Below are 12404 nucleotides of genomic sequence, written 5' to 3'. Positions count from 1 at the left end.
CAATTAACTAAACAGCGGTCATTTTTTATTTGCCATGAAATTTTTTAGTGAAAAATAACTTTTTTTTAAACAAAAAATATTTCATGCTTCGAAAATGTTTTAACCCTGCTTTCAAAATAAGACATCTCTTTATTTCAAGGTACACTTTATGATTGAAATTTTTGATGTCTTACAATTACAATAATCGTAAAAAATGTGTATATTTGTTAAAGAAAACTTTGATATATTGATCTCCCAACCCTGATGAAGTTCAAAATTATTGATTTTAAACCCCCCTAATTTAATTTTATTCTCTTTAGTACTACTAAGTACTCAATATGCCAGTAACCCTAGAGATGATATATGAACATGGATGTCAATGAAACACAAATGAAGAATATTATTCTCAAGGGAATGACACAACATGACAAAAAACCTATTATTTACCTCATGTATTCTTTTTCACACAGGAATATTTATATTTCCTGCCATAAATTGCAGAAGAATCCAAGTTCATCCAGATGGATACAGCGACATATAAATGTAATAAGTTATAAAATGTGTATCAACTGTCTGATTGGTTTCTAAATGTTTAATTGTTACTAGCTGGATTATGTCTTTGTATGAGTATCAAATCTATAGAGCTTACTTTGAGCTTTTGTGTTGTTTTAGGACCCATATGTTAAATATGCAGCTCGTGATGGTTATCGCTGTAGAAGTGCTTATAAATTAATTGAATTAGATGATAAATTCCATTTTTTACAACCTGGAAAGGTTGTGGTAAGTAATTTATACACAAATATTTGTTGTATTAAGCAACCTAGAAGAGTACTGAAGTGGGTGGGGTGGGAAGGAAGATTAGTATGATAGACCAGTAGTAATTCAGGGAGAATGGGTGATACTCACTTCAAGGTGTGATAAAGTCAATGGAAGACTTAAGAATCTAAAACTTGCTTAACTATTGCCTTTAAAATCAAGGAAATGTTTTGCAAGATCCAGCTGAGTTAGCAAAATGAGCAGTTCTAACCACAATCTCTGGCTACTGATTCTCTTGATAAAGACAAGACTTCCCTTTTATGTAAATAATCATTATTTATGTCTTGTTTTTCAGGTTGATTGTGGAGCTAGTCCAGGTAGGTATCCAGACACATGGAATGAAAGTGAAAGGAAAATTTGAATAAATAACAGAATAAAATAGAGGATATTACATGGGCACGCGGAGATACGAAATTTATCTTCGAGTGTTGAAAAGATCTCTCACAAGTGAGTGCAGCGAACGAGTGAGAGATTTTCAACACGAGAAGATAAATTTCGTATCTCCAAACGCCCATGTAATATTCTGTTTATTATATAATTATCAATGAAAGTATGTTTTGGCTTTTTCAGGCAATTCTTTTCGTGTATTTTTGAATAGCCATCGCAATGGTGTTATTTTCACACGTGAAAATAACATGTTATTTTCACATGTGAAGATATCAATTTTTCGAAATAGAGAAAAATAGATATTTCATTGGTAATTATATAATAATATGAGTTATTTTCTGGCCAGGAATTCCAGATAGGGAATAACTATGCCTGAGGCCTTGAATATAAGGGCTGAGGATCATAGGCCAGTTCTTCTGAGCTAGGGCACAGTTTTCCCCAATCCGAATCAACTTTAGACCAGCAAATAACTATTTTTTCCTATTTATTTCCACCTCTGACTTGATGATTTGTAATTTGCTATGTTGTTTAACCTCCAATTTCCCATGCATGTGCATGTTTGGATGACATATAATATTCCTCATCAGGATACTGGACAGTGGGCAGAGATAAGATATACTGCCTGCGCAGCCATTATCAAAACACGCAATTTTCATGAAACCTGACTGGAAAAAAATAAAATATGATATATCACAGAAGCAATACCGAGAAGTGAAACTTGAATGCCCCCCTCATTATTACAGTTCTATAAAATAATAAAATTTAAAAATTGATAATGATCAAATTTTGAAAATATTTATAGGTTCTTGGACACAAGTTGCTGTGAAAAAAGTTCTGCGCACTAGAAAAGGTAATGTAGGTAGCTAATGTAAAGTAATCACTTAGGGCCTTTAAGATATAATAAAAAACTCTAACAAACTAGAAATATCATCACCAATACTATCAGCGACAAAAAATAAGAAAAACAAACAATAAAAATAACAGTAGCATCTCTAAAAAGAACATAAAACAACAACAAAATGAAACAACTTACTAATCGTTGCCAATATTTCCATTAGTATCTACAAAAAGTAAGAATAAAAATCCCTTATGAAGGGAATTTAAGCCTCTAAAAAGACCCATTTATTAAACTCTGGAACTCTGGAACACTCAGGAACTTAGGGAGAAACAAGTGCCAACAACATTTCTCCAGGCCTACTTCCTATCCATTATGCTGCGACTCTAATATTAATTTTCCTCTGTACCTTGTATTACACCCGGTCCGGTACATCTGCTAGCTGTTGATTGAATTTAATTAACTGAATATAGTTTTTTATTATCTTTTCAAGGTTCAAGTGCTACTAGCAAAGGATTGGTTATTGGGTTAGATCTACTTGGTAAGATTACTCAGAACTGTTAATCATTTTCAGGATTGGATCTAGGAAATCTTGAAAGAAGGACCTTTGCTAAATTAGTGTCTTAATTAGGAACTTAGCAGGCCTGAAGCATGGTTTCAGAGAAGGGGGGGTGGCTTTCAGAAAATTAAAGCAGTAATCGACTACTGTTACAGGCAAAACATCATTTCTCTGTTTCTGAGGGGGGGGGGGGGGGATAGAGGGTCAATGTCAATCCTCTACCAAATAAATTACATGCCAATAAAAACCAGAAGTAAATAAAACAACAATAAAAGGATTAATGGAAATTTTCTGAACTACACCAAGTAGAAAAATAAATGAAATAGTTAGTTTTATTTTCTTACAGACATAAAAGAAATCCCTGGTGCAATATTACTCAGCAGTCATGATTTTACAAGTAAAGAAACACAAGAGAAAGTACTTTCTTTACTTCCAAGTACTGGAGCTGATGTGATCCTAAGGTATCTGTCTTTAACTATAAGATTATTTTTTCAAACAGTTATCTTTGAGAGTATCACTTATAGCCAGAGGCTTACAAGCTAGTGACCCTCATTCCATGATCAAATTGGAATTCAGAAAGTGAGGAATACCAGAGGACTCTGAGAAATCCTTTCAAAGCACAGGAAAGATCTAACTAGCTGCTCTACTAAAATATGATGGCATAGTCCAGTGTCTGAGCCAATGACCACAGTAGTGAGAGGCAGTGCGTTAGCAGTGCAATCACTTGTGCTTGCATGCAATAAGAGATCACATGGGTGGTATATGCAGTCTTTATAGGGCTCAGGGGTGGGGTCTTTGGACCTACCAGAATAGAGATGAAGGAATAGGGTTTTGGTCCAAGGAATAAGGATAACAAGAGAAAGGGATTAATAAATGAGATGAAAGACTGTATATATGGGAGTTGGGTGGGTAGATGAATAGATGGCAGAAGTATGGAAAGATGCATGGATGGAGGGATGGATGGAGGGATGGATAGATGCATGGATGGATGGAAGGAAGGATGGAAGAAAGGAAAGAATGGATAGATGAATGGATGAAAAAATGGAGGGATGGATGGAAAGATGGATGAAAGGATAGATGCATGAATGGGTGAATGTAAAAAAAATAATTTTTCCTTTTACATTTCCTAGTGATATGGCTCCTAATTCCACAGGTAATCACTCTCTTGATCATGAAGCAATTCTGGTAGGTATACAATGTTACACACAATGTTATACTTTTTACTGCGTATAGCCCGACTTTTCTGCGTTGTGCTTGCTGTTTGGAAATAATGAAAAAAATTCAGAGGACTGACAAAATTGGAAGAGGCCGATAGGCCGAGTCCAATTTTGCAGTCAGAGGAATTTTTTTAATTTAATTACTTCCAAATTGGACAGACATGTAGTCCTATTGCAGATTAATTATATTATCCCAAACTATACTAGACTGATTCCATAAATCATAGTTTTCCCTCGAAAGAATGCGAATGGAAACGATCCAAATTTAAGTCTTTAATTTGGACAGGAAAGAGAATTTGAAAATAGTTGCACAATAGTTGCTTATATGGGATTATAGAGTGATGATAATTGTCAAACGTATTTTAGGGATAAGATATAAACAATGGGCACAAATGGGGACCTGTTTTAATTGATTTGTGTGATGCTCCCACCACCTCTTCGAGTCTCGATGAGATAGTCGAAACTAGGTGTGAGCACACACGATTTTTACAGGGATAGTAAACCTATATTTTATTTCTGATTACAGGACTTAACAGAAACCGTCTTTCATTTTGCAACTAAAACACTGGCTGAGAAAGGAACCTTCTTATGTAAGCTATGGGATGGTCGAGGAACGGAGGGTAAGAGAAACGGTTTTTATCAAAGGGATCATTAAAAAAGAGAAGGAACTATGGCTGTCTGTGTATCGTAATCGTACCATGAACAAGTTAGAAGTAGAAAAAAGCGCGTTCGTGAAGTTTCTGACATTTGCCCCAATTTTGTTCACAGCTTTTCTCTTCTCTTCTTTCTAAAATAAATATCGCTTTCCCACAACGCGCCCCGGGATCGAATCCCACCGAATAGATGTCGTATTTGGGTAGATTTGTTTGTTGGTTCTCTCCTGTACTTCGAGGACTTTTCTCTGGTTTTACTCCCTCCTTAAAGATGAATTATATTTAGCCATTCCGAGGAAAAAAGTCGCCGATTTGACATTTGCAATGCATTGTGCAAGTCCAACTCGACCCAATCAGTTTTTCCTATAGTTTTACTTCAATATATGGTACATCTTTTAATCCTATTATTCTCAAATTTTCTCTCTTTCTTTTAACTGTAAAATATCCCTTTAGTAGAAATGACGAGCACTGGTCAGAGTTATCGTCTTATTTATTCTTCATTCAGATCGAGGCGGCAAGGGTCGTAAGGGGGTTTGGCGTGAAATTTGATCAATAATTTTTATTTTCTGTAATTAAAGATCTCAGTAGCGTAGCGAGAGGTGGGGCACTTTTTAAACAACTTTTTTGAAAAAAAGCCAAAAGGGGTCAGTGCCCCCCCTCCCCTCCCCCAGCTCCTAGGTCCTCGATACGCCCCTGAAAGATCGTGAAGGGCATGTTCGTCGTAACACTTGAACCAAATTTTTTTTTTTCGTGAAAAATACTTGATATGTTCGCAATTTTATTTTTGAGCTAAAATATCAATTTCCGATCTGTGAAAGCGAGGTCTATGTAGGACACGTGACTTGAGGTAAGCCTGGTAACATACTGCCACATGTGCAGTTTAACTTTTCAAGGAACGTGATGAACTGTGCGTCGGACCCCCCGCCCCCCTCCCCTTACCGCCCCTGTTCAATATCTATTTTTCTTATCTTCGTTTTTCTTGTTTAGATTTTATTCGAATGTTACGGAACAATTTCAAGGCTGTTAAGAAATGCAAGCCTCGAGCAAGCAGAAATGAATCTTCGGAACTCTACCTCTACGCTGATGGATTTTCACTTCGGGATTGAGCGGCTCATTTTTATGTATGTATGTGCATCGATTCATGTTTCCGATTCCTATAGTTACCGTTGTTATGTCCCACAAGCCAAATAAATTAGCTAGAATATTTCAAAATTTCAAACTCTGTTCGCGGAAAATTTATTATTGATTGTTTCATGGTTTGTAAAAAGAAAAGAAAATTGCCTCAAAAACACATACTGTGTGGTTTGGGGACTAGATTTTTACTTGCACTGGGAAAACTGCTGCAACGGTGATTGGTTCGCTATTGACTGAGTTGGAACCATAAATTATTTCAACTATCTAGCTACTCTGAAAGTGGACGCTTTGTTAGTGGTCAAGGGGTGAGGACGTTACAATCCTATAAAGCATCCTAAAGTTCGCTTGATTGAATGAATTAAGTGAACATCGCCGTATCATTCAGTAAAGGGTCTACTTAACTGAAAGGTGTTTCAAAGCAAAACGAAAAACAAAACAAAAAAAACAACAACAAAACAGAGAAGCGTTTAAGTATGAGAAATTAAATGACATAACGTGTGCAAATTAATACTAACTATAGGCAAATAGTAATCGTGTTTTTCTCTTCGTGATTTTACACGCTTTTAAAAAAACCCATGATTTGCCGCCGAAGAATCTTAAAATAACCTTAAGAATTTACGTATCTCCCACGTAAAACTCATGCGTTCTCTGTCTTTTTTCCCTGCCGGCTCTATTCGCAAGAGATTTTTCAAGCTTTCAGTTATTTTGGGATTTGCGCAAAAGATTATTTCTGTGACATCATTCTTGCACGCACTTCAAATCGGTTACTCGTTCTATGGCTAACATTAAAACCAATCCATGTGGTAGGAAATTCGTTTACTAATGCTAAGAAAAACTTTGACTTCCGACAAATGGTACACGCGTCTAACGAAAGAACCGAAAAGAGCGGGAAAAGTGAACTACCTCAATCGGAAAAGCGAGTTTTCGTTTACCTTTTTTTTTTCCAATCGGAATTTCCAGGATAAAGACCTGGTAAATGGTAAGTCACTGATATCTGATATAGTCTATATTTTATCATGATTACTGATTGCCAATGAGGGACTGTTCATTAATTATGGGCTGGAGGAATTATCGAAAAAACCTTGAAAAAATTCGCAACCGTCCCAATTCTATCTAAAAAAATGTTTTTTGACCCCCCCCCCCCCCCCCCTCCTTCTTCTCTTTTAGACATACCCCCTTCTTTGTGTGATTTTTTTTCAAAGCCCCCCTACCCAAGGCATAATTAATGAACAGTCCCTAAGTGATATAATTAGGATATTACTATCGTAACAGATCTTTTATGGATTCAATTAATTTGGATATTCACCGACAAAAGATTTCCACCGTTAGATCAACCTTTCCCGCACCGCAAATCGGTTATCAAACACACAATTAAGTATAGACGATGACGGTTCTAGGGAATTACTATTAAGCGTTAGAACATGCAAGAATCGCGAGCCACGGAAAATGATTATTTCTCGTCACACATAACGAAAAATTTAAAAATCGCAATCACGATTTCCAAAAAATGCAGTAATTTAGATACTTAATTCATAGATTATTTTACAGCTGTAAATCTCCATTTTTGTCAAAGCCAAGAAGATTCAATTGCCTGTTTCCATGGAGCGAAAAAAAAACGAATCAATTGACGTCATTATGTAAAAGTCCTTTTTTTGATGTACCGAATGTTGAAGGTTTAAAAGCTCAACCAAGGTCTAATGTTACTTTTAGAGCAAAAATAAACACTTGCATGATGAATCGAATCAAAAGGTCCCTCGTTAAAAGATTTTCAAGTCAAAAAGAAGAAAAGAGAAAGGAGAAAAGCACCGAAAAAGAGAAAAATCGAAATTTTGAGAATCCACATCGTTTCGTGTCTCCCAAAGCGGTTCAGGTATACAGCGAGTACACGCCTGGACTTGGGAGGAGAATTCCCGAGTTAAGCCAAGATGGAGAGCTGTTCGAAGTTAAATATGCCAATAATTATGAACGTAGAGTTGAATGGCTTTACTCTCCTGTTGTCCTTCCATTTTATCGTTCGTCAAGAAAGCAGTCTGATCTAGACAGTGGTTTTTACACAGGTTCTGCTAGCAGGATAAACCCTCCAAGGCGAAATAGTAAGCCAGAGATCTTCACCTTCGATGAACAAGACATTCACGCCATGTCTTCGAACGGGAAATATCCGTTACACGCAGTTAAAGAATTAGAAAGTCCTTTGTACCACTGATTCCACCAAGCGTCAAACCCCAACAAGCCTACAAACTGGTATCCTATACTGAATTCAAAATACAGTCTTTGAAAAGTAAAAAAAAACAAAAAACTCCCCATTCATCACTGACAACCTATAAAAGAATTTTGAGATTCAGTGAAGAACGTGCAAACAAACAAAAATTTACAATGTGCCAAGCAATTACCAAGTATTTGAAATTTATATCTTTAATAATGGCTGACCCAGCACTCTTCCAAGAAATAAAACCTTGTATACCTTCTTTAGGTATAGGAACTTTCAACACATAGCTAAAAAAGTTAAAAACCCCTGTTAGAAATCAGTTTGATTTGAAAGAATATTCAGTTTTTACTTCCTAACTTTAACTGAATTTAAACAGTTTGACAGATACACCTTCATTTCAGTAAAATGTTTGTATCCTTCAGGATGGAAGGCCGTGAAATAAAGTTTTTTCTATACTCATACATTATTATTTGTCATACTCTCTAATATAAATGGGTGGAACTATTCGTATTTGTTTCTTTATTCCGTATTTGATTTTTACCCCACATATCGAGATGAAGTCTATGTAATGTTTAGAAAAGGGAATAATCGCTAATGATAATGATGGTGTTAATGATTAGGAAATTTTCCGTTCTTAATTTTGCTCAAGACAACCCGACTGATGAGTAATTAGCGGTAGTTTTCCAACTACAGTCGGCAAAACGATCCGAAATAAAATCTATAAAAATAAGCTGCACAAGGCAGTGCAGGTCATACTGACTCAGCTTCGAAAGTAAGTGTGCCATGAGTCGCATACTCGCCTTCATGACCCAAAAAGGTTTGATTTCCCACCCAAAAGCACTGAATGACAAGAAAAACAAGGCAAGGAATTTTGAAAATCCCCATCGCTGTAAGCCTCTGGTCGAAGCCATCCATGTGTTCACCGAGTTCACACCTGGATTAGGAAGACGAATTCCCGAGGTACTGCAAGAGGATGGCGAACTTTTTGAAATACATTATTCCACAATTTATGAAAGACGAGTAGAGTGGCTGTATTCGCCGCACAACATACCAGTGTATCGAAAGATTCGGAGACAGAATGACAGATTTAAAAGCTGCAGGAACTCGTCAACAAGCGACGAAGAAAGCTTAACCAGCACTCCAAATAAGAAACAAGAGTTATTTTCCTTCGAATAATCTACAACAGATATCGACGCACTTTCTCGGGAAGTTTTATCATCCTCAGTCAGGCCTTAAAACCAAGACTTTAACGCGAGAGAAAGTAGAAAGTAAGAAATTTGAGAGCGATTCAACTGAAATATGTATTTATTCTTGCTAAGGCTGCGTTCATAATGTATGTGAAATGTTTTGGTTGAGGGTATATATCAAAAAGTTATGAACTAAAATAGGCTTACTCGAGAAATGTTTTCTTTAAAACTGTTATCAGACTGATAAACTTTATATAACTAAGAACCTAAAGTTGATTGAACCACTTCTCATTACCGATTGACTTCTTTAGATGAATTTTGATGAATTTAGAAACTTATATTCACATGATGTTTCGCGAAAATCTTGTCACATAAAAGGTTAATGAAGTATATTTATGGATCTTTATGAAAGGATCTTAAAAAATCCACGCAGAAATATAGCGTTCCGAAAATGTAATGATGACTGATTTGATGATGATTGGTTCAATCGATGTATTAAGCCCGTTCCGTGATTGGTCGTTACACGCAGTGATAGAGGTCTAGGTCCCGTTCACACATATCCGGATTTTTCTGAGTGGATTTTTTTCTTTGCGGGGATTGACCTTCAAAGCGCAACTTTTCGGAGTAAGTGTAGACGGGCGAAAACAATTCATAAACACTATAATTTGTTTGAACAGGATAAAAAACCCGTTTTCAAAAATATCCGAATACTTGTACAGTGAACGCGGCTTTAATATTTATTCATCAAGGACTGAGATATTGCCTCTGTCGTATATTCAAGAGTTCGGGCACAGTTTTTCTCTATCCGGACCTCCTGGCCAGTTAATAAAATTTTTTTTTTTTTTGAGACGACAATATTTTGTGCTATTGTCGTTTCAAAATTAAGGTTTCTGATTGGCTAATGCGCGACGAAAAGGAAAGCTTGAGCGTCAAATTTTTACGCTTGTTGTTTGCGCCATGACAGGGCAGAAAAACGGTTTTTGGCCTTTCGCCATAAGGACAGCTTTACGTATTTAAGCTCAATATTTTGTAAACACGTTCTTTTGGAGCCAAATAGTAAAATATCAAATGCGACCAACATTTATTGTATGCGTGTTTGAGATATGAAGCCGTGTACTTTGGGAGAGGTGATACTTTGATCAGCAGAAAAACTGACATTTTTGTGAATAGTAATAAGTAGATTTACTCTAATTCGACAAAATTTTGTCACAAGTTTCGTGCAGCAGTGACACAAATGAAACGCTTAAAAATTTGGAGTATTAAAATCAGTTAAATAAAAAAATCGTAAAAGTAGGGGGTTTTTCTTTTTCCTGCCCTGTCTTGCGCCATAGCGCCATAGTGTGCGTTCGTAAGGAGAATTTTGCTTTTAATCGACGAAAATCGGTCAGTTTTTTCCTTTTTTTGTGTGTGTTAATCGCGATAAGAAACTAATTACGATTTCTAGACGAGAATGCCACGAAATATTGACGGCTTAAATTCGCGACTCCGCCCAATACCGAATATATTTTCCGTCAATATTTCGTGATATTGTCGTCTCAAAATCGTAATTAGTTTATAATAGCTATATGCGCATGCGCAATGCATAAAAGGAATCTTTGACTAAAAATATAAAGTGACACCTTGAGAATAATTATTTAAAATACGCAGTCTGACTACATGTTAGGTATGGTCAAGAAGAAACGAATAAAGACAAGAAATGAAAGAATAAATGTTGAATGAAAATAAACGTAAAAATACCTGAATAGAAAAGTTGTGCAGTTGGTAAAAACAAAATATAGAAAAAATGTCAAAATTGCAAAAGTGTTCACAAAGTACTCGATCATCCGCAAAGTTTAAGTTGCGCGTGTGAAATTTATGAATTAAAAGCTCTCGCGAGTATCATATAAATGATAGATAATTGTTAGAGTGAAGTCATTAAACCCGTGAAATATTCATTAGTAGACCTTAAATTCATTGTTTTCTTTTGTGTCTATTTGACTATTACACATTGACTAGTATTTTTTATTTCACGGGTTAAATGCCTTCACCCTATCATCATTATTATTTTTCTTTATTAAGGATTGTGACTTGATTTTCTGCAAAGATTTTACCGAGTTTTAATAACTTCATAGTCTGTAAACAATTGATTCATAGGAGGATATTACCATGAATTGCTAAAAGTACCCTATTTGTACTGATATCAATACTCGACTTAAATGCGGAAAAAAATTATTATCAAGATTTCTGCTCTCAAGGCACTCAAATATTTTCCTTTTTGATAGGAAACGGAAAACTATAAAATCTCGTTCAATATCGATAAGAGTTATGAAGGCATTTAATATTTCGGGGGACGCGTTCTATTGTTTAATTTTCCTCTTCACTAACCATTGACGTCGAGAGATTTTAAAACTGAAGTTGTTGACAAAGAAGACAACTTTGCGACGTCATTCCACTTGTGGTTTTTTCCGTTTTTTGAGCACCACAAAATATTAATCTGCTGACAACAACTGAAACTATCAAAAACAAATTTTACAAATTATTATCTATAGCTAAATTGATTCAGCTTTGCTCATTTTTTCCACCAGCTTTATAATTATTTTTGAAAACAGTTTCAAAAAAAAGTAGCAACGCGATACGGAGACCGAATTTTGCATCTTTTCCTACAGACCTTTTAAATCGACAAATACGAGGGCATAATTCGCAAAAACTTTGCATCATTCTATATTTAGTATTCTATACAAGCCTATAACTTCGATATTTCAAGTTAACAGAATGGCTAGAATGCATTCAGAAAATTTCCAGACCTGAGTGAGAAAGATGATGTCTTTAAAGCAAACATAGGAACTTTACTAGTGAAATAAGAGAACTGTGTGAAAACTGAGTTATACCAAGTCTAGGCTGCCTTCGAAAAAAGAGTACTCGCTATGGAAAATAAATACAAAAATATTCAAGAATTCTTTTATCTTGTAGCCCAATATCAGTCCTGCCTGTTCTTTCTATCAGAGAACAGTCTTATCTATCAGCGGCAGTCTGGTTTCAGGAAACAACACAGCACAGAAACAGCCCTAGTCCAGAAAGTAGATGAACTCTTTAATTAACCTTGACAATACTCGGGTTAATGGACTCATGCTTCTAGACTATCCTAAAGCCTTTGATATCATGTTGACATGGTTCGCTAACTATTCATGTTTTTTTTAAAAGGAAAACATCTTAAATAGCAGGTTAACTTTAATAATTTCTCACCTACAAACATATGTACACAATATTCGATTAAGCCGAATTTTGAAACATATAAATCACCTTCAGCACACAAAAGTTTGACTAACAGATTTTAATCAGTGAGCAGTTCGATATTGATCGTCGAAAGATTTACCTCGAAAACATATCAATTAAGAAAACTAAAAAGCACGGAATACTTCAAGACACGAACATAAAATTCGATTCACGGCTCC

General features: G+C 35.6%; 1 protein-coding gene across 1 annotated transcript; it reads left to right on the top strand.

The window, feature by feature from the left end:
* The first annotated feature begins 48 nt into the window (after nucleotides 1-48).
* On the top strand, nucleotides 49-6695 carry LOC116297167 (uncharacterized). The gene is made up of 10 exons (XM_031705377.2): nucleotides 49-139; nucleotides 450-522; nucleotides 652-759; nucleotides 1091-1112; nucleotides 1985-2032; nucleotides 2511-2558; nucleotides 2923-3037; nucleotides 3707-3761; nucleotides 4320-4413; nucleotides 5434-6695. Exons 1-10 carry the CDS (start codon nucleotides 84-86, stop codon nucleotides 5550-5552), a joined length of 738 nt encoding a protein of 245 aa, XP_031561237.2. The 5' UTR covers nucleotides 49-83; the 3' UTR covers nucleotides 5553-6695.
* The last annotated feature ends 5709 nt before the right edge of the window (nucleotides 6696-12404 follow it).

This window comes from Actinia tenebrosa, unplaced genomic scaffold, assembly GCF_029948245.1.
Source record: "Actinia tenebrosa isolate PJP-AT-01 unplaced genomic scaffold, QUT_ActTen_1.0 PGA_scaffold8__29_contigs__length_14323225, whole genome shotgun sequence".
Classification (NCBI taxonomy): Eukaryota; Metazoa; Cnidaria; class Anthozoa; order Actiniaria; family Actiniidae; genus Actinia; species Actinia tenebrosa.
Note: the sequence above shows the minus strand (reverse complement) of the source record. Positions and strands in the feature narration are given on the sequence as shown.